This window comes from Cololabis saira, chromosome 3 (assembly GCF_033807715.1).
Source record: "Cololabis saira isolate AMF1-May2022 chromosome 3, fColSai1.1, whole genome shotgun sequence".
NCBI lineage: Eukaryota > Metazoa > Chordata > Actinopteri > Beloniformes > Belonidae > Cololabis > Cololabis saira.
The window spans coordinates 41172405-41196683 of NC_084589.1; the positions used below are offsets into that span (position 1 = coordinate 41172405).

General features: G+C 36.7%; 2 protein-coding genes across 2 annotated transcripts in view; both read right to left on the bottom strand.

Moving 5' to 3' along the window:
• The window catches only part of crppa (CDP-L-ribitol pyrophosphorylase A), a 106550-nt gene extending 87286 nt beyond the window's left edge, over window positions 1-19264 (bottom strand). The window contains 1 exon segment of the mRNA XM_061718562.1: window positions 18894-19264. Within this exon segment, the coding sequence (XP_061574546.1) occupies window positions 18894-19144 (251 nt within the window). The 5' untranslated portion in view covers window positions 19145-19264.
• Window positions 19265-20208: 944 nt separating this feature from the next.
• Window positions 20209-23989, bottom strand: sostdc1a (sclerostin domain containing 1a). The gene is made up of 2 exons (XM_061718563.1): window positions 23749-23989; window positions 20209-21262 (listed from the first exon to the last, which is right to left on the bottom strand). The coding sequence occupies exons 1-2, from the start codon at window positions 23957-23959 to the stop codon at window positions 20817-20819; spliced, it is 657 nt and encodes a 218-aa protein (XP_061574547.1). The 5' UTR covers window positions 23960-23989; the 3' UTR covers window positions 20209-20816.
• Between the last annotated feature and the right edge of the window lie 290 nt (window positions 23990-24279).

A 24279-nucleotide genomic window follows, 5' to 3' on the forward strand; every position in this document is an offset into this window, starting at 1 on the left:
CCACATTTTGCACAAGAGCAATTCTTTGAAAAGTCCTGTTCAATACCTTCAATGCATTGGGTTATTTCTCTTAGATATGGTTAGTTGGAGACAGAGGTGGGAAGTAACGAGTTACATTTACTCCGTTACATTTACTTGAGTAAGTTTTGGGAAATTTTGTACTTTTAGGAGTAGTTTTGAATCACTATACTTTTTACTTTTACTTGAGTAGATTTGTGAAGAAGAAACTGTTCCTCTTACTCCGCTACATTAGGCTACGTTGAGCTGTTACTTTTCTTTTATCCCTTTTATCCACGTACGTGTCAATCTCATGACATCACTGGGTGATTCTTTGGGAAAAATTTTTGTTTTTGCACGTTTTGTCACATTTACACAGACTCAAACACACACAGAGTTTCTATGAGTTCATGGGCTTGTTCTAGTTCTGCCGGGTTAAAAAAGAAAATTACAAAGGCTTGAAATTTTGTGCTATTTGTGCTTAATTAATTTTTTTATTCGGTTATTTTATTTATTTTATTATTTATTAAAGTACTTGAATTTACTTTAAGATTATTTTGATTTAAGACATTTATTTTTTATTAATTTTAATTTATTTTATTGATTTAATTTGCCTGAAGATGATTATTTTGTACTTTTGTCTGTTTGAATGGTTGTGTTAAAAAAAATAAATCAGACGTTACTCAACAGTTACTCAGTACTTGAGTAGTTTTTTCACCAAGTACATTTTTACTTTTACTCAAGTAATTATTTGGATGACTACTTTTTACTTCTACTTGAGTCATGTTATTCTGAAGTAACAGTACTTTTACTTGAGTACAATTTTTGGCTACTCTACCCACCTCTGGTTGGAGAGTTACTACCGCGGTGAAGTTAGTTTTACGTTGGATATTCGTTGGATATTCGACAGACATTCGCTCTGGGTAAACCTGCCCAGGGCGGCTCTGCGCTCTGGGTAAACCTCTCATGGGTCCAGGGCGGCTCTGAGCGGCTCTGAGCGAACATTTCAAATGCGCACGTATTACAGACTTTACAGTAAACACAGGCACGCAGAAAAGGGCTGAAGCTGTCCTGACTTCATGTTTTCAAAATGAGATGTGAGATATAAGCCTAGATACTGTGTTTAGAATTGATTAGGAGCTAACAAGCTATATTTATTAAGTATTATAATGTATACAAAAATTATGAACATATTTGAAATAAAAAAAAAGAGGCGTATCTTATGCAGCCAGAGTAGTACTATGATCCAACACTGATTTTGAGTCAATTGATCACATGACCTGGAAGCTATTGAGCTAAAATGATATTAGTTCCATATAAAAATTAATAAAAATTATGAAAAGATTTGAAATTAAAGATCAAGAGGCGTATCTCATGCAGCCAGAGTGGTACTATGATCCAACACTGATTTTGAATCAATTGACCAAATTACCTGGAAGCTATTGAGCTAAAATGCTAATATTGTATATGAAATACCCCTCAATACATATGAATATTAATAAAAATTATGAACAGATTTGAAATATGAAACCAGAGGGGCGTATCTCATGCAACCCGAGTAGTACTATGATCCAAAACTGATTTTGAGCCAAATGACCAAATTACCTGGAAGCTATTGAGCTAAAATGCTAATATTTCCATATAAAAATTAATAAAAATTATGTAAAGATTTGAAATTAAAAATCAAGAGGCGTATCTCATGCAACCCGAGTAGTACTATGATCCAACACTGATTTTGAGTCAATTAACCAAATTACCTGGAAGCTATTGAGCTAAAAGGCTAATATTGTATATGAAATACCCCTCAATACATATGAATATTAATAAAAATTATGAACAGATTTGAAATATGAAACCAGGGGGCGTATCTCATGCAACCCGAGTAGTACTATGATCCAACACTGATTTTGAGCCAATTGACCAAATTACCTGGAAGCTATTGAGCTAAAATGCTAATATTTCCATATAAAAATTTATAAAAATTATGAAAAGATTTGAAATTAAAAATCAAGAGGCGTATCTCATGCAACCTGAGTAGTACTATGATCCAACACTGATTTTGAGTCAATTGACCAAATTACCTGGAAGCTATTGAGCTAAAATGCTAATATTTCCATATAAAAATTAATAAAAAATATGAAAAGATTTGAAATTAAAAATCAAGAGGCGTATCTCATGTAACCCGAGTAGTACTATGATCCAACACTGATTTTGAGTCAATTAACCAAATTACCTGGAAGCTATTGAGCTAAAAGGCTAATATTGTATATGAAATATGCCTCTATACATATGAATATTAATATAAATTATGAAGAGATTTGAAATTAAAGATCAAGAGGCGTATCTGATGCAACCCGAGTAGTACTATGATCCAACACTGATTTTGAGTCAATTGACCAAATTACCTGGAAGCTATTGAGCTAAAAGGCTAATATTGTATATGAAATACCCCTCAATACATATGAATATTAATAAAAATTATGAACAGATTTGAAATATGAAACCAGGGGGCGTATCTCATGCAACCCGAGTAGTACTCCCATCCAACACTGATTTTGAGCCAATTGATCACATGACCTGGAAGCTATTGAGCTAAAATGATATTATTTCCATATAAAAATTTATAAAAAAATATGAAAAGATTTGAAATTAAAAATCAAGAGGCGTATCTCATGCAGCCAGAGTGGTACTATGATCCAACACTGATTTTGAATCAATTGACCAAATTACCTGGAAGCTATTGAGCTAAAATGCTAATATTGTATATGAAATCCCCCCAATACATATGAATATTAATACAAATTATGAACAGATTTGAAATATGAAACCAGGGGCGTATCTCATGCAACCCAAGAGGTACTATGATCCAACACTGAGTTTGAGCCAATTGACCAAATTACCTGGAAGCTATTGAGCTAAAATGCTAATATTTCCATATAAAAATTAATAAAAATTATGTAAAGATTTGAAATTAAAAATCAAGAGGCGTATCTCATGCAACCTGAGGAGTACTATGATCCAACACTGATTTTGAGTCAATTAACCAAGTTACCTGGAAGCTATTGAGCTAAAAGGCTAATATTTCCATATAAAAATTAATAAAAATTATGAAAAGATTTGAAATTAAAAATCAAGAGGCGTATCTCATGCAACCCGAGTAGTACTATGATCCAACACTGATTTTGAATCAATTGACCAAATTACCTGGAAGCTATTGAGCTAAAATGCTAATATTGTATATGAAATACCCCTCAGTACATATGAATATTAATAAAAATTATGAACAGATTTGAAATATGAAACCAGGGGGCGTATCTCATGCAACCCGAGTAGTACTATGATCCAACACTGATTTTGAGCCAAATGACCAAATTACCTGGAAGCTATTGAGCTAAAATGATAATATTTCCATATAAAAATTAATAAAAATTATGAAAAGATTTTAAATTAAAAATCAAGAGGCGTATCTCATGCAACCCGAGTAGTACTATGATCCAACACTGATTTTGAATCAATTGACCAAATTACCTGGAAGCTATTGCGCTAAAATGATAATATTGTATATGAAATACCCTTCAATACATATGAATATTAATAAAAATTATGAACAGATTTGAAATATGAAACCAGGGGGCGTATCTCATGCAACCCGAGTGGTACTATGATCCAACACTGAGTTTGAGCCAATTGACCAAATTACCTGGAAGCTATTGAGCTAAAATGCTAATATTTCCATATAAAAATTAATACAAATTATGAAAAGATTTGAAATTAAAAATCAAGAGGCGTATCTCATGCAACCCGAGTAGTACTATGATCCAACACTGATTTTGAGTCAATTAACGAAGTTACCTTGAAGCTATTGAGCTAAAAGGCTAATATTGTATATGAAATATGCCTCTATACATATGAATATTAATATAAATTATGACGAGATTTGAAATATGAAACCAGGGGGCGTATCTCATGCAACCCGAGTAGTACTATGATCCAACGCTGATTTTGAGCCAATTGACCAAATTACCTGGAAGCTATTGAGCTAAAATGCTAATATTTCCATATAAAAATTAATAAAAATTATGAAAAGATTTGAAATTAAAAATCAAGAGGCGTATCTCATGCAGCCAGAGTGGTACTATGATCCAACACTGATTTTGAATCAATTGACCAAATTACCTGGAAGCTATTGAGCTAAAATGCTAATATTGTATATGAAATACCCCTCAGTACATATGAATATTAATAAAAATTATGAACAGATTTGAACTATGAAACCAGGGGGCGTATCTCATGCAACCCGAGTAGTACTATGATCCAACACTGATTTTGAGCCAAATGACCAAATTACCTGGAAGCTATTGAGCTAAAATGATAATATTTCCATATAAAAATTAATAAAAATTATGAAAAGATTTTAAATTAAAAATCAAGAGGCGTATCTCATGCAACCCGAGTAGTACTATGACCCAACACTGATTTTGAATCAATTGACCAAATTACCTGGAAGCTATTGAGCTAAAATGATAATATTGTATATGAAATACCCCTCAATACATATGAATATTAATATAAATTATGACGAGATTTGAAATATGAAACCAGGGGGCGTATCTCATGCAACCCGAGTAGTACTATGATCCAACACTGATTTTGAGTCAATTGACCAAATTACCTGGAAGCTATTGAGCTAAAATGCTAATATTTCCATATACAAATTTATAAAAAATATGAAAAGATTTGAAATTAAAAATCAAGAGGCGTATCTCATGTAACCCGAGTAGTACTATGATCCAACACTGATTTTGAGTCAATTAACCAAATTACCTGGAAGTTATTGAGCTAAAAGGCTAATATTGTATATGAAATATGCCTCTATACATATGAATATTAATATAAATTATGAAGAGATTTGAAATTAAAGATCAAGCGGCATATCTCATGCAACCCGAGTAGTACTATGATCCAACACTGATTTTGAGTCAATTAATCACATGACCTGGAAGCTATTGAGCTAAAATGATATTATTTCCATATAAAAATTAATAAAAATTATGAAAAGATTTGAAATTAAAAATCAAGAGGCGTATCTCATGCAACCCGAGTAGTACTATGATCCAACACTGATTTTGAGTCAATTGACCAAATTACCTGGAAGCTATTGAGCTAAAATGCTAATATTTCCATATAAAAATTAATAAAAATTATGAAAAGATTTTAAATTAAAAATCAAGAGGCGTATCTCATGCAACCCGAGTAGTACTATGACCCAACACTGATTTTGAATCAATTGACCAAATTACCTGGAAGCTATTGAGCTAAAATGATAATATTGTATATGAAATACCCCTCAATACATATGAATATTAATATAAATTATGACGAGATTTGAAATATGAAACCAGGGGGCGTATCTCATGCAACCCGAGTAGTACTATGATCCAACACTGATTTTGAGTCAATTGACCAAATTACCTGGAAGCTATTGAGCTAAAATGATAATATTGTATATGAAATACCCCTCAATACATATTAATATTAATAAAAATTATGAACAGATTTGAAATATGAAACCAGGGGGCGTATCTCATGCAACCCGAGTAGTACTCCCATCCAACACTGATTTTGAGCCAATTGACCAAATTACCTGGAAGCTATTGAGCTAAAATGCTAATATTTCCATATACAAATTTATAAAAAATATGAAAAGATTTGAAATTAAAAATCAAGAGGCGTATCTCATGTAACCCGAGTAGTACTATGATCCAACACTGATTTTGAGTCAATTAACCAAATTACCTGGAAGTTATTGAGCTAAAAGGCTAATATTGTATATGAAATATGCCTCTATACATATGAATATTAATATAAATTATGAAGAGATTTGAAATTAAAGATCAAGCGGCATATCTCATGCAACCCGAGTAGTACTATGATCCAACACTGATTTTGAGTCAATTAATCACATGACCTGGAAGCTATTGAGCTAAAATGATATTATTTCCATATAAAAATTAATAAAAATTATGAAAAGATTTGAAATTAAAAATCAAGAGGCGTATCTCATGCAACCCGAGTAGTACTATGATCCAACACTGATTTTGAGTCAATTGACCAAATTACCTGGAAGCTATTGAGCTAAAAGGCTAATATTGTATATGAAATACCCCTCAATACATATGAATATTAATAAAAATTATGACGAGATTTGAAATATGAAACCAGGGGGCGTATCTCATGCAACCCGAGTAGTACTATGATCCAACACTGATTTTGAGTCAATTAATCACATGACCTGGAAGCTATTGAGCTAAAATGATATTATTTCCATATAAAAATTAATAAAAATTATGAAAAGATTTGAAATTAAAAATCAAGAGGCGTATCTCATGCAACCCGAGTAGTACTATGATCCAACACTGATTTTGAGTCAATTGACCAAATTACCTGGAAGCTATTGAGCTAAAATGCTAATATTTCCATATAAAAATTAATACAAATTATGAAAAGATTTGAAATTAAAAATCAAGAGGCGTATCTCATGCAACCCGAGTAGTACTATGATCCAACACTGATTTTGAGTCAATTAACGAAGTTACCTTGAAGCTATTGAGCTAAAAGGCTAATATTGTATATGAAATATGCCTCTATACATATGAATATTAATATAAATTATGACGAGATTTGAAATATGAAACCAGGGGGCGTATCTCATGCAACCCGAGTAGTACTATGATCCAACGCTGATTTTGAGCCAATTGACCAAATTACCTGGAAGCTATTGAGCTAAAATGCTAATATTTCCATATAAAAATTAATAAAAATTATGAAAAGATTTGAAATTAAAAATCAAGAGGCGTATCTCATGCAGCCAGAGTGGTACTATGATCCAACACTGATTTTGAATCAATTGACCAAATTACCTGGAAGCTATTGAGCTAAAATGCTAATATTGTATATGAAATACCCCTCAGTACATATGAATATTAATAAAAATTATGAACAGATTTGAAATATGAAACCAGGGGGCGTATCTCATGCAACCCGAGTAGTACTATGATCCAACACTGATTTTGAGCCAAATGACCAAATTACCTGGAAGCTATTGAGCTAAAATGATAATATTTCCATATAAAAATTAATAAAAATTATGAAAAGATTTTAAATTAAAAATCAAGAGGCGTATCTCATGCAACCCGAGTAGTACTATGACCCAACACTGATTTTGAATCAATTGACCAAATTACCTGGAAGCTATTGAGCTAAAATGATAATATTGTATATGAAATACCCCTCAATACATATTAATATTAATAAAAATTATGAACAGATTTGAAATATGAAACCAGGGGGCGTATCTCATGCAACCCGAGTAGTACTCCCATCCAACACTGATTTTGAGCCAATTGACCAAATTACCTGGAAGCTATTGAGCTAAAATGCTAATATTTCCATATACAAATTTATAAAAAATATGAAAAGATTTGAAGTTAAAAATCAAGAGGCGTATCTCATGTAACCCGAGTAGTACTATGATCCAACACTGATTTTGAGTCAATTAACCAAATTACCTGGAAGTTATTGAGCTAAAAGGCTAATATTGTATATGAAATATGCCTCTATACATATGAATATTAATATAAATTATGAAGAGATTTGAAATTAAAGATCAAGCGGCATATCTCATGCAACCCGAGTAGTACTATGATCCAACACTGATTTTGAGTCAATTAATCACATGACCTGGAAGCTATTGAGCTAAAATGATATTATTTCCATATAAAAATTAATAAAAATTATGAAAAGATTTGAAATTAAAAATCAAGAGGCGTATCTCATGCAACTCGAGTAGTACTATGATCCAACACTGATTTTGAGTCAATTGACCAAATTACCTGGAAGCTATTGAGCTAAAAGGCTAATATTGTATATGAAATACCCCTCAATACATATGAATATTAATAAAAATTATGAACAGATTTGAAATATGAAACCAGGGGGCGTATCTCCTGCAACCCGAGTAGTACTCCCATCCAACACTGATTTTGAGCCAATTGATCACATGACCTGGAAGCTATTGAGCTAAAATGCTAATATTTCCATATAAAAATTTTGAAAAGATTTGAAATTAAAAATCAAGAGGCGTATCTCATGCAACCCGAGTAGTACTATGATCCAACACTAATTTTGAGTCAATTGACCAAATTACCTGGAAGCTATTGAGCTAAAATGCTAATATTTCCATATAAAAATTAATAGAAATTATGAAAAGATTTGAAATTAAAAATCAAGAAGCGTATCTCATGCAACCCGAGGAGTACTATGATCCAACACTGATTTTGAGTCAATTAACCAAGTTACCTGGAAGCTATTGAGCTAAAAGGCTAATATTGTATATGAAATACCCCTCAATACATATGAATATTAATAAAAATTATGAACAGATTTGAAATATGAAACCAGGGGGCGTATCTCATGCAACCCGAGTAGTACTATGATCCAACACTGATTTTGAGCCAATTGACCAAATTACCTGGAAGCTATTGAGCTAAAATGCTAATATTTCCATATAAAAATGTATAAAAATTATGAAAAGATTTGAATTTAAAAATCAAGAGGCGTATCTCATGCAACCCGAGTAGTACTATGATCCAACACTGATTTTGAGTCAATTGACCAAATTACCTGGAAGCTATTGAGCTAAAATGCTAATATTTCCATATAAAAATTTATAAAAAATATGAAAAGATTTGAAATTAAAAATCAAGAGGCGTATCTCATGTAACCCGAGTAGTACTATGATCCAACACTGATTTTGAGTCAATTAACCAAGTTACCTGGAAGCTATTGAGCTAAAAGGCTAATATTGTATATGAAATATGCCTCTATACATATGAATATTAATAAAAATTATGAACAGATTTGAAATATGAAACCAGGGGGCGTATCTCATGCAACCCGAGTAGTACTCCCATCCAACACTGATTTTGAGCCAATTGATCACATGACCTGGAAGCTATTGAGCTAAAATGCTAATATTTCCATATAAAAATTAAGAAAAGATTTGAAATTTAAAATCAAGAGGCGTATCTCATGCAACCCGAGTAGTACTATGATCCAACACTGATTTTGAGTCAATTGACCAAATTACCTGGAAGCTATTGAGCTAAAATGCGAATATTGTATATGAAATACCCCTCAATACATATGAATATTAATAAAAATGATGAACAGATTTGAAATATGAAACCAGGGGCCGTATCTCATGCAACCCGAGTAGTACTCCCATCCAACACTGATTTTGAGCCAATTGATCACATGACCTGGAAGCTATTGAGCTAAAATGATATTATTTCAATAGAAAAATTAATTAAAAAATATGAAAAGATTTGAAATTTTAAATCAAGAGGCGTATCTCATGCAGCCAGAGTGGTTCTATGATCCAACACTGATTTTGAGCCAATTGACCAAATTACCGGGAAGCTATTGAGCTAAAATACTAATATCGTATGCCCACACACAGTCAGAGCTCAGGGGGCCTGAGCACTAGGCCGGGCAGACTGGCGAGAAATGTCAGGGGGGGCGACCTCGGAGCGGAACTCGGGACTGGGCACACCGGCCAGACAAGTCAGAGGGCCGTTCTCGGGGCTGAGCAGACGTGTCAGAGCCCCGTTCTCGGGACTGGGCAGGCGGGTCAATTCAATTCAATTCAATTCAATTCAATTTTATTTGTATAGCGTCTAATACAACAAATGTTGTCTCTAGATGCTTTCCAGAGACCCAGAACATGACCCCCGAGCAATTATTACATAAACAATGGCAGGTAAAAACTCCCCTAGTGGGAGAAAAGCCTTAAGCCAAACAGTGGCAAGGAAAAACTCCCCTTTAGGAGGGAAGAAACCTTGAGCACAACCAGGCTCATAAGGGGGGACCCTCCTGCCGAAGGCCAGACTGGGGAGGGTCGGGGACGTCAGCAGCACACAGTAGGCATGTGGAAGCAGCAGCGGGATGATCAGAGGGGGGGGGGGGGGCCGCAGGCAGGTCAAAGGGTCAAAAGGCTGGTCTCGATACTGGTCAGAAGGGTCAGAGGGACACTCTCGGGACCGGGCAGACGGGTCAAAAGGCTGTTCTCGAGACCAGGCAGACGGATCAAAAGGCTGTTCTCGAGAGGGGGCATTCAGAGTCCGGGGGGCCGCCTTCGGGGCAATCAGAATCCTGGGCGGCCGCCTTGGGGGCAGACAGGATCTGAGTGCCGGCTGAGGGAGACGCAGGGTCCTTGTCTGAAGTGCGTCTGGGAACACCACCGAAACATGGGGAGGTGCGTCCGGGAACACCACTGGAACAGGGAGGGGTGCATCTGGGACCACCTCAGGAACAGGGACAGGCTGGGACTGCTGCCGCCACCTTTGTCGTTTACCCTGACCCTAGATTCACACTGAAAGCGTGACGGGCATTATAGGCGTCTATCTGCCATTCATTTTCTATGAAAGTGCGCGTCGAGAGGCAGCGGGAGCAGCGTGTCAATTGGAAGTTGAAAAATCTCAACTTTATGCAAATGAGCAGCGGCGATGTTGAGGCAGCATCCAATCACAGACCGGGATTCCCGAAGCAAGAAGTCTCAATGCAGATTGTACTTTCATGTACAGTACACACAAACGTACACCTCATGTGAAACACGTAACTGATGGTTGAGGAGCTGGATGGTCCAAATGATTTTATTTGCTATATCGATCCAACGCAAAATAATTAAAAACCGTGCTTATTAATCACAAAACACAGTTTAAACATTATGACCAAATCCTCTCCGACCCGTTGTGTCAGTGCTGCTCGCCGCAGACACACTGCAGCTACACCGGGACCAACAGCTCGCCGATGGTTGGTGTTGATCCGCGGACTAAACTTGTTAAAGAGAGCATCAAACTCACTCTTATCTATGCGGAAATAACGCTAAAATATAAAGAAGGCTTCCCAAAGTGTGATCCATGGTGAAATAAGAAACTGAAGATGTGCAGCTCAAGAGATATGTGTAGACTATATACACTGTTCCCTCCAGTTCTGCAGCGCAGCTTGAAGCCCCGCCCACTGCAGGCGTCGACAGTGCATGCAGCTTTCAGTGTGACCAAGCAGCGCGATGCTGGTGTCAGGAGATTTTTGACGCTTTCAGTGTGAATCCAGGGTGAGGCTGAAAGCAACTGGGTCCGCCTCGAGCCAGGCGTATTCCCCAGAAGGGTGAATCCAGCTCCTGCCAACAGGTCCCTGTCCGTTTTACCTCCTGGTGAAAGAACTCCATTCTGTTAGGGTAGAAGAATTCCCACAAATCAAAAATCTCTCTCCATGATGGCTGGTCCGTTCTGTTAGGAATGCGGTTGGAGTAGGACCCAGATGTAGGAGAGCAGGAGGCAGGAGTTCCAAAAAGGTGATTTATTTAACTTCAACAAAACCAAAAAGCGTCCCTCCTTGAACCGCCACCTTACTGTGGTGGAGGGGTTTGTGTTGCCCGAGTGATCCTAGGAACTATGTTGTCGGGGGCATTACGCCCCTGGTAGGATATCCCATGGCAAACAGGTCCTGGGTGACGGGCCAGACTAAGAGCAGTTCACAAAGCCAATCATGAGGAGGAAGAGACCAAGGACCGCTACGTCGCCCGGATCGGCGTAACCGGGGCCCCTCCCTGGAGCCAGGCCTGGGGTTGGGGCTTGCAGGCGAGCGCCTGGTGGCAGGGTCCCATGGGACCCGGCCGAGCTCAGCCCGAAACGGCGACGTGGCCTTTACCGTAGGCTCAACACCTGCAGGAAGGTCCATGAGAGGCTGGTGCCATGTGGACTGGGTAGCAGACGACCCCATCCCTGGACCAAAACCCTTGCAGTAGGGACACGGAATGTCACCTCGCTGTGGGGGAAGGAGCCGGAGCTTGTGCGTGAGGTTGAGAGATACCGGCTAGGGATAGTCGGGCTCACCTCCACACATAGCTTGGGCTCTAGAACCCAGCTCCTTGAAAGGGGCTGGACCCTCCACTACTCTAGAGTTCCCCAGGGTGAAAGGCGGCGGGCTGGTGTGGGCTTGTTTATAGCCCCTCAGCTCAGTCGCCATGTGTTGGAGTTCACCCCAGTGAACGAGAGGGTCGTTTCCCTGCGCCTTTGGGTTGGGAAAAGGTCTCTCACTGTTGTTTGTGCTTACGGGCCATGTATTGATGGGTATTTCATATACAATATTAGCCTTCTAGCTCAATAGCTTCCAGGTAATTTGGTCAATTGACTCAAAATCAGTGTTGGATCATAGTACTACTCGGGTTGCATGAGATACGCCTCTTGATTTTTAATTTAAAATCTTTTCATAATTTTTATTAATTTTTATATGGAAATAATATCATTTTAACTCAATAGCTTCCAGGTAATTTGGTCAATTGGCTCAAAATCAGTGTTGGATGGGAGTACTACTCGGGTTGCATGAGATACGCCCCCTGGTTTCATATTTCAAATCTCTTCATAATTTTTATTAATATTCATATGTATTGAGGGGTATTTCATATACAATATTAGCCTTATAGCTCAATAGCTTCCAGGTAATTTGGTCAATTGACTCAAAATCAGTGTTGGATCATAGTACTACTCGGGTTGCATGAGATACGCCCCCTGGTTTCATATTTCAAATCTCGTCATAATTTTTATTAATATTCATATGTATTGAGGGGTATTTCATATACAATATTAGCCTTTTAGCTCAATAGCTTCCAGGTAATTTGGTCAATTGACTCAAAATCAGTGTTGGATCATAGTACTACTCGGGTTGCATGAGATACGCCCCCTGGTTTCATATTTCAAATCTCGTCATAATTTATATTAATATTCATATGTATTGAGGGGTATTTCATATACAATATTATCATTTTAGCTCAAAAGCTTCCAGGTAATTTGGTCAATTGATTCAAAATCAGTGTTGGATCATAGTACTACTCGGGTTGCATGAGATACGCCTCTTGATTTTTAATTTAAAATCTTTTCATAATTTTTATTAATTTTTATATGGAAATATTATCATTTTAGCTCAATAGCTTCCAGGTAATTTGGTCATTTGGCTCAAAATCAGTGTTGGATCATAGTACTACTCGGGTTGCATGAGATACGCCCCCTGGTTTCATATTTCAAATCTGTTCATAATTTTTATTAATATTCATATGTACTGAGGGGTATTTCATATACAATATTAGCATTTTAGCTCAATAGCTTCCAGGTAATTTGGTCAATTGATTCAAAATCAGTGTTGGATCATAGTACTACTCGGGTTGCATGAGATACGCCTCTTGATTTTTCATTTCAAATATTTTCATAATTTTTATTAATTTTTATATGGAAAATTAGCATTTTAGCTCAATAGCTTCCAGGTAATTTGGTCAATTGGCTCAAAATCAGCGTTGGATCATAGTACTACTCGGGTTGCATGAGATACGCCCCCTGGTTTCATATTTCAAATCTCGTCATAATTTATATTAATATTCATATTTATAGAGGCATATTTCATATACAATATTAGCCTTTTAGCTCAATAGCTTCAAGGTAACTTCGTTAATTGACTCAAAATCAGTGTTGGATCATAGTACTACTCGGGTTGCATGAGATACGCCTCTTGATTTTTAATTTCAAATCTTTTCATAATTTTTATTAATTTTTATATGGAAATATTAGCATTTTAGCTCAATAGCTTCCAGGTCATGTGATCAATTGACTCAAAATCAGTGTTGGATCATAGTACTACTCAGGTTGCATGAGATACGCCTCTTGATTTTTAATTTCAAATCTCTTCATAATTTATATTAATATTCATATGTATAGAGGCATATTTCATATACAATATTAGCCTTTTAGCTCAATAGCTTCCAGGTAACTTGGTTAATTGAGTCAAAATCAGTGTTGGATCATAGTACTACTCGGGTTGCAGGAGATACGCCTCTTGATTTTTAATTTCAAATCTTTTCATAATTTTTATTAATTTTTATATGGAAATATTAGCATTTTAGCTCAATAGCTTCCAGGTAATTTGGTCAATTGGCTCAAACTCAGTGTTGGATCATAGTACCACTCGGGTTGCATGAGATACGCCCCCTGGTTTCGTATTTCAAATCTGTTCATAATTTTTATTAATATTCATATGTATTGAGGGGTATTTCATATACAATATTATCATTTTAGCTCAATAGCTTCCAGGTAATTTGGTCAATTGATTCAAAATCAGTGTTGGATCATAGTACTACTCGGGTTGCATGAGATACGCCTCTTGATTTTTAATTTAAAATCTTTTCATGATTTTTATTAATTTTTATATGGAAATATTATCATTTTAGCTCAATAGCTTCCAGGTAATTTGGTCAATTGGCTCAAAATCAGTGTTGGATCATAGTACTACTCGGGTTGCATGAGATACGCCCCCTGGTTTCATATTTCAAATCTCGTCATAATTTATATTAATATTCATATGTATAGAGGCATATTTCATACACAATATTAGCCTTTTAGCTCAATAGCTTCCAGGTAACTTGGTTAATTGACTCAAAATCAGTGTTGGATCATAGTACTACTCGGGTTGCATGAGATACGCCTCTTGATTTTTAATTTCAAATCTTTTCATAATTTTTATTAATTTTTATATGGAAATATTAGCCTTTTAGCTCAATAGCTTCCAGGTAACTTGGTTAATTGACTCAAAATCAGTGTTGGATCATAGTACTCCTCGGGTGGCATGAGATACGCCTCTTGATTTTTAATTTCAAATCTTTTCATAATTTTTATTAATTTTTATATGGAAATATTAGCATTTTAGCTCAATAGCTTCCAGGTAATTTGGTCAATTGGCTCAAAATCAGTGTTGGATCATAGTACTACTCGGGTTGCATGAGATACGCCCCCTGGTTTCATATTTCAAATCTCGTCATAATTTATATTAATATTCGTATAGAGGCATATTTCATATACAATATTAGCCTTTTAGCTCAATAGCTTCCAGGTAACTTGGTTAATTGACTCAAAATCAGTGTTGGATCATAGTACTACTCGGGTTGCATGAGATACGCCTCTTGATTTTTAATTTCAAATCTTTTCATAATTTTTATTAATTTTTATATGGAAATATTAGCCTTTTAGCTCAATAGCTTCCAGGTAACTTGGTTAATTGACTCAAAATCAGTGTTGGATCATAGTACTCCTCGGGTGGCATGAGATACGCCTCTTGATTTTTAATTTCAAATCTTTTCATAATTTGTATTAATTTTTATATGGAAATATTAGCATTTTAGCTCAATAGCTTCCAGGTAATTTGGTCAATTGGCTCAAACTCAGTGTTGGATCATAGTACCACTCGGGTTGCATGAGATACGCCCCCTGGTTTCATATTTCAAATCTGTTCATAATTTGTATTAATATTCATATGTATTGGGGGGATTTCATATACAATATTAGCATTTTAGCTCAATAGCTTCCAGGTAATTTGGTCAATTGATTCAAAATCAGTGTTGGATCATAGTACCACTCTGGCTGCATGAGATACGCCTCTTGATTTTTTATTTCAAATCTTTTCATATTTTTTATAAATTTTTATATGGAAATAATATCATTTTAGCTCAATAGCTTCCAGGTAATTTGGTCAATTGGCTCAAAATCAGTGTTGGATCATAGTACTACTCGGGTTGCATGAGATACGCCTCTTGATCTTTAATTTCAAATCTCTTCATAATTTATATTAATATTCATATGTATAGAGGCATATTTCATATACAATATTAGCCTTTTAGCTCAATAGCTTCCAGGTAATTTGGTTAATTGACTCAAAATCAGTGTTGGATCATAGTACTACTCGGGTTACATGAGATACGCCTCTTGATTTTTAATTTCAAATCTTTTCATATTTTTTATAAATTTTTATATGGAAATATTAGCATTTTAGCTCAATAGCTTCCAGGTAATTTGGTCAATTGACTCAAAATCAGTGTTGGATCATAGTACTACTCGGGTTGCATGAGATACGCCTCTTGATTTTTAATTTCAAATCTTTTCATAATTTTTATAAATTTTTATATGGAAATATTAGCATTTTAGCTCAATAGCTTCCAGGTAATTTGGTCAATTGGCTCAAAATCAGTGTTGGATCATAGTACTACTCGGGTTGCATGAGATACGCCTCTTGATTTTTAATTTCAAATCTTTTCATAATTTTTATTAATTTTTATATGGAAATATTAGCCTTTTAGCTCAATAGCTTCCAGGTAACTTGGTTAATTGACTCAAAATCAGTGTTGGATCATAGTACTCCTCGGGTGGCATGAGATACGCCTCTTGATTTTTAATTTCAAATCTTTTCATAATTTGTATTAATTTTTATATGGAAATATTAGCATTTTAGCTCAATAGCTTCCAGGTAATTTGGTCAATTGGCTCAAACTCAGTGTTGGATCATAGTACCACTCGGGTTGCATGAGATACGCCCCCTGGTTTCATATTTCAAATCTGTTCATAATTTGTATTAATATTCATATGTATTGGGGGGATTTCATATACAATATTAGCATTTTAGCTCAATAGCTTCCAGGTAATTTGGTCAATTGATTCAAAATCAGTGTTGGATCATAGTACCACTCTGGCTGCATGAGATACGCCTCTTGATTTTTTATTTCAAATCTTTTCATATTTTTTATAAATTTTTATATGGAAATAATATCATTTTAGCTCAATAGCTTCCAGGTAATTTGGTCAATTGGCTCAAAATCAGTGTTGGATCATAGTACTACTCGGGTTGCATGAGATACGCCTCTTGATCTTTAATTTCAAATCTCTTCATAATTTATATTAATATTCATATGTATAGAGGCATATTTCATATACAATATTAGCCTTTTAGATCAATAGCTTCCAGGTAATTTGGTTAATTGACTCAAAATCAGTGTTGGATCATAGTACTACTCGGGTTACATGAGATACGCCTCTTGATTTTTAATTTCAAATCTTTTCATATTTTTTATTAATTTTTATATGGAAATATTAGCATTTTAGCTCAATAGCTTCCAGGTAATTTGGTCAATTGACTCAAAATCAGTGTTGGATCATAGTACTACTCGGGTTGCATGAGATACGCCTCTTGATCTTTAATTTCAAATCTCTTCATAATTTATATTAATATTCATATGTATAGAGGCATATTTCATATACAATATTAGCCTTTTAGCTCAATAGCTTCCAGGTAATTTGGTTAATTGACTCAAAATCAGTGTTGGATCATAGTACTACTCGGGTTACATGAGATACGCCTCTTGATTTTTAATTTCAAATCTTTTCATATTTTTTATTAATTTTTATATGGAAATATTAGCATTTTAGCTCAATAGCTTCCAGGTAATTTGGTCAATTGACTCAAAATCAGTGTTGGATCATAGTACTACTCGGGTTGCATGAGATACGCCTCTTGATTTTTAATTTCAAATCTTTTCATAATTTTTATACATTTTTATATGGAAATATTAGAATTTTAGCTCAATAGCTTCCAGGTAATTTGGTCAATTGGCTCAAAATCAGTGTTGGATCATAGTACTACTCGGGTTGCATGAGATACGCCCCCTGGTTTCATATTTCAAATCTGTTCATAATTTTTATTAATATTCATATGTATTGAGGGGTATTTCATATACAATATTAGCCTTTTAGCTCAATAGCTTCCAGGTAATTTGGTCAATTGACTCAAAATCAGTGTTGGATCATAGTACTACTCGGGTTGCATGAGATACGCCCCCTGGTTTCATATTTCAAATCTCGTCATAATTTATATTAATATTCATATGTATTGGGGGGATTTCATATACAATATTAGCCTTTTAGTTCAATAGCTTCCAGGTAACTTGGTTAATTGACTCAAAATCAGTGTTGGATCATAGTACTCCTCGGGTTGCTTGAGATACGCCTCTTGATTTTTAATTTCAAATCTTTTCATAATTTTTATTAATTTTTATATGGAAATATTATCATTTTAGCTCAATAGCTTCCAGGTAATTTGGTCATTTGGCTCAAAATCAGTGTTGGATCATAGTACCACTCTGGCTGCATGAGATACGCCTCTTGATTTTTAATTTCAAATCTTTTCATAATTTTTATTAATTTTTATATGGAACTAATATCATTTTAGCTCAATAGCTTCCAGGTCATGTGATCAATTGACTCAAAATCAGTGTTGGATCATAGTACTACTCTGGCTGCATAAGATACGCCTCTTTTTTTTTTATTTCAAATATGTTCATAATTTTTGTATACATTATAATACTTAATAAATATAGCTTGTTAGCTCCTAATCAACTCTAAACACAGTATCTAGGCTTATATCTCACATCTCATTTTGAAAACATGAAGTCAGGACAGCTTCAGCCCTTTTCTGCGTGCCTGTGTTTACTGTAAAGTCTGTAATACGTGCGCATTTGAAATGTTCGCTCAGAGCCGCTCAGAGCCGCCCTGGACCCATGAGAGGTTTACCCAGAGCGCAGAGCCGCCCAGGTTTACCCAGAGCGAATGTCTGTCGAATATCCAACGAATATCCAACGTAAAACTAACTTCACCGCGGTAGAGTTACTGAGTAAATCGTTTTTGTGAATAAGGGGCAGTAACATTTTCTTGCCCGCTGGCTCTTTAAATATGAAGCGTCCATGGCAATGGCATGACAACAGAGTTAAGGCTGATTTATGGTTCTGCGTTACACCAACGCAGAGATTACGCCGTGGGGTACGCGGCGAATCGCACGTACAGGCGCGTCGCCGCGTACCCTACGGCGTACCCTACTGCGTAGGCTCTGCGTCGATTTAACGCGGAGCCATAATTCAGGCTTTATTGGCTATTATTATCATTATTATTATTGTTGTTGTTATTATTTCTTACCTCTCGAAAGCCTGGATAGTGTAGCTTATAAGTGGTCTACCCAGAAATGAGCAGAACTGTTTCGGTGTTTGTAATCCGGTTCTCTCCCCGCTACCGCCAGCTGGGAGAACCACCGACACCGGGAAGTCCACGCAGCGCCCCGCCGGATAGCGGTCGCTGTTTTCGGCGTCCCCAGTTAGGAAAGCCGCAGGATTAACAGGCCCGTGCGGTTCATTGATATCTTTTTGCTGATTGGTGTGAGTGAGCTCCATCTGTTCATGAGTGGGTGTGGGAGGCTTATCAAAAAAGCACTTTTCCGAAACTGTTCATTCCTTTCTAGTGGATAAGGTGCAGGGAAAGTTAGAAACCAGGATAGAAACGCGACACCTTACATTTAGTTGTGAAGTTAATGGAAATCTGTCCTACTTCCGCTGAAGATTTACAAAATAAAATACTACAAACTATTTAGATTATTAATAATTTGTATTTGTTTTTAATATTAAACAACACCAAATGTATGTAATGGAAAAAATAAATAATTGTGAAGCTTTGTTGTTTCTACAACCAGAAATCAAGTAAACAGTTTTTATTTTTTTCACATTTTTTGTGTGTTCTTCAAATATATTAACTTTATTTTGGGACAAAGTAATAACCCGCTGCATAATTGATTAACCAATAACTGATCAAATAAATTTGTATAATATTCAGGTTTTTTCAAGAAAAAGATTTGAGTCTTAATTCCATTAAATTATCAATTATTTTACTGATAAGAACGATGGTCAAATTGAGAAAGTATATACGTTTTGATCCGTTTTAGCCTCAGTGTAATAAATATATAGATGTATATAATTCTGACTGCCAAAAATTAATTGGAAGGTAAACCAAGACCAGACTATAGGTCACATTTTATCTTAAAAATGTATGGAATCATAGGGGACTTATTTGGGGCGTAATAAAAGAAATGTGTTTTAATTTTACTTCTGTATGTTTTTTTGTAACTTTACTTTTAAAATTGGGTCATATTCAAGTAAATTCTCAGAGCTTGTTTCATATTTGTAAAATAATCAGCTCACTTGTTATCAAGATATAGAACACTGAGAAAAAATGCCTAAAATATCAAATTTCAGTGCAGAATAAAGCTGTCTTTCCATTACAACTTGAAGAAAATGGGCTGAGTTTCATTTGTGATTGTGTTAAAGATAACATTAGTCCTGTTATCTCCTTCCTACTGTTATCTCCTTCCTCAGATCAACTTATTATATCAGACCTCCTGTAAATGCAGTACTGTAAACCACCACACAATTTCCACTGCATGCAAGATAAAAGGTTATATTTATTTCATACTAAACTGCTACGAATACAGACAAAGCTTTTCCAGACTTCACCCGAATGCTGAAAATCCAAATGCAGGAAAGTTTATCAGTATTGTTGTCACAGAAAATATATTACATCATACATAATAAATCTTACATGGTAAAATCTTATACACAAGGCCATGCTTCGAAACACAAGTAAGAATTCAATATATATATATATATACACATACACACACACACACAAGTATTTACATATGTTTTGGTTGTTTTTTTTCTTTGTTTTTTGGGGGAGTTTGGTGTCTTTTACTGGTGTTGGCTGCAGATTTGCATCAGCATGTAAAAAAGAATGTATGAATGCATGCACAGCCCTACAGCTTGGATGATGCACGTTGGCTTCCTCGAGCCCTTCAGACTGTACACCACAGTCAATTTCACATTATATTAAACCACATGGATTTGAATGCCAAACAGAGTCCTTAGTGTGCCCTTTGGAGTCTAGGTTACAGTGCGGAACCAGCGTCTCGTAAATCAAGTCCCAGTCAGAGAGATAATCCACAACTGCAACCTCTGGATGTCATAGATACATAAATCCAGAGGGTTTAGACTCAGTCCGCACATCTTCCAGCTCTCAGGGTTCAGTCTCGTGCCAGTTCTCAGTGATCCGGCTGTTGCCCGACCTCCTATTGCTCTTCGATTTGTGTTTGTGCAGGAGCTGCGGGGCCAACGCGGCCGACTCCTCCAACTTGTTGCCCGATTCGTTGTGCTGCCTCGAGTACCTCTTGCACTTGCAGGAGGTGACCACGGTGATTTTGTACGTTCTCGTGCTGCCATCCTGGCACTGCAGCTGGATGCGCTGGGTGCGAGTCTTGTCGTTGACGCAGCGCCAGTCGTGGTTGCTGCTCCTGCGAGCCCAGAACTTCCTGCCCCGGGTCCCGCCGATCCAGTTTTCCAGCATATGTGCTGGGAGACACTCGCCCGCGCACACCAGCTCCTTGATGGGGTTGATGCTGGTGCAGTGGCCGTCGGAGATGTACTTAGTGGACCTCAGCTCTCTGCATCCGATTTGACTCCGCTCTGAGGGCAGGGAGAGGTGGGGAAATGAGTTGGACAGCAGGAATGCAGGACACAATCCTAAATTATCTACATTTATTAACTAGTTTTCAGATCCTTAATATTCAAATACTGTTTGAAACTGTGCAAAAGTTGTTTATGAAAGTGAACAAATGCAAATGATCATACTTGAGACATTAAACATTAAACCATCGTTAATGGTTACAGCTCCTATGCCAGGTTTAAATTCCTGAGAAGTTCAATTCCAGAATATCCTCTTAAGCACTTTCAGAGGAAGCTTAATTGCACCTTACACATGTTGTGTGTCATATTCCATCATGGTGCTGAAAGATCATGTTTGATCATTTAGTATTTCTGCCATTATATTAGTTGGGAGCCCCTTTACAGCCTCTGGCGAGAAACAGGAGCACAAGGAAGCAGCACAATGGCACCTTGACCCCTCTTCTTCCAAAAAAGCAAAAAAGTCAGAGCAGCAGGGATTAGAAGGAGGATCATTTCTGTGCAGGCAGCATTGTTATCCTGGGGACTGCAAACACTGTCCCCCTGCTCCCCCTGCTCCCCCCGCTGCATGACTGTAACCCAAGACCAGCCCCATACACCTCAGTGACAGCGCTGGATGAATGAAGAGCGGAGAGGCTCCGGTAGCCCCCACCACCCCCCAACACCCCCCTAACCCCCCCCAACACCCCCCTACCCCCCCATCCATCACAGTCAGACCAAGGAGATCAGAACCAACACCTCAAGCTTGGACAACAGCCATCCAAGGGTGTCTCACTGATCTGTCAAGTGTGTTTTTGCTGTAAACATTTCTAAAAGAACCATGTGATTGATTAGAGGAATGATGATGGGAGGCTAATTGTAAAATATTCATTATTTAAAATGTAAGCTTTCACTTTTGTCCCTATAAAATGTTGATATCTCAAATAATCAATAAGATTTTCAGAAAAAATGTACATTCTGCGACTAAACAGGGAATAAAACAGGAGAACAGCCATCCAAGGGCGTCTCACTGATATGTAAAGTTTTTTTTTGGTGTAAACATCTCTAAAAGAACCAGATGTCCGTGTTGTCCATTTACTCTATGTCTACCTCATACTGCTGCACTTTTCACTTTTAAAAAATTGTATATATGTTAATAAGAGCTGCCATTTGTCTATTGCCTATTTACTGTAGAGTGAGCGAAAATAACCGAGTCAAATTCCATGTCTTGTCTGACCTGACCTGATTCTGATTGATTAGGGAAATTATGATTGTCTGTTTGTTTTATTTACTGATCCCCATTAGCATTAGTAACAGCATTAGCTATTCTTACTGGGGTCCGACATACACACAACACACACATTAACACTTAATACATAACAGACATACATTATACATGACAAACAAAACAATAATAGACACAACTCCCTTAGTCACAATCAACACAGAGGATAAAACTAAATCACCATCATTCTCAGACATAAATACATATAAATGAAATCAAATAAAACACCTTCATAATCAATACCTGCCTGAAATGACCTTATCTTAGAATTCTTTGACCACTTTTCACCTTTATTATGATAGGGTTTACATGTATAATTCTATTCAACCTTCACTTTGTTCCTTCTAAATGTCAAATCATCATTCATTAAATTTTAAAAGATATTGTTTCAACTGAAACTTAAACCAATCTTTGCTACCTGCATGAGAAATATGAACTGGTATAGATTTCCAGCCAACCATGGCTCTGTAAAAAAAAAAAAGTTCTCTGAATGATGACGTTAATTGTAAAATATTCATTATTTTAAAATGTAAGCTTTCACTTTTGTCCCTATAAAATGCTGATACCTGAAATAATCACACAGATCACATAGATCCAGAGGACCCAGTGCTGAATGGGTCTCCTATATACAAAAGTCACAATTATCTAGAAACTGAATTGCTTGTCTCCACTCACTTACTTTCTCGATCATTTCTCTGTTGGTTTGAAGGACTGCCAGGTTTCGTGTGTTTTATACGTACATAATTCTATGTGTGTGTATATCCAAACCCTTATAATATCGTAGTTTGGTCTCCCTGCAACTGAATTAAGTCGCTGTTACAAGCCCATACATCCCGTTTTGATTCATGATTGTTCACTTTTTTTTTTTTTTTTTTTAGTGTGTATGTTTGTCTTTGGTTAGTTCTGTTTGTTCGTTTTACCTTAAAAAATATAAATATACGCAGGTTTTGTTTCTTTCAACATTACACAACTATAGGGCAACAGCTATGTTTTGACATGCTGATGTTTTTCTTTTTCCCTGTCAATAATTGTAAACCAATTGTACACCAGCTGTGTAATGTAAGATGTGAGAATAATAATAATACAGAAAAAAAAAAGAAATAATCACACAGTAAAATAAGCAAGCTTTTCAGAAAAATTTACATTCTGCTACAAAACAGGGAATAAAAAAATAAGGTAAAGCAGCCCATGATCATCATGTCCAGGTTTGGGCCCCCCCACTCACCGGCTCTGTCGGGGCCCCCGGGGCCCGCTGGGCCAACTCCCCTCCCGCCGGAGCGCGCTCGGTTCAGGGACACGTTGCTCTGCGGCTCGGGCCCCTGCTCGGGCCCCTGCACGCTCCCGTGCGGGAACAGCAGCTCCGTGGCGTCGTTGTTGAAGGCCTGGCAGCTCCGCAGCAGGATGCACAGCAGGAGGAGCGACTGGCTGAGGCGCATGGTTGGACTGCAGCACCTGCGGGTTTCAGAGGCTGATGCTCCGGGAGATGAGAGGAGAGTAGTTTTATAGGAACCGACCCCCCCTAAACCCCCTCAGCTTTGGCAGATATTCAGGTGCGTCTCCCCTGGGAGGTTCTGATTGGTCAAGCACTTTTAAGCCTGAATTATGCTTCTGCGTTAAATAGACGCAGAGTCTACGCCGTAGGGTACGGCGTAAGGTACGCGGCGACGCGCATCGTACGGTGCGCGTCGCCGCGTACTCTACGCCGTAGGCTCTGCGTTGGTGTAACGCGGAACCATAAATCAGCCTTTAGAAAGCC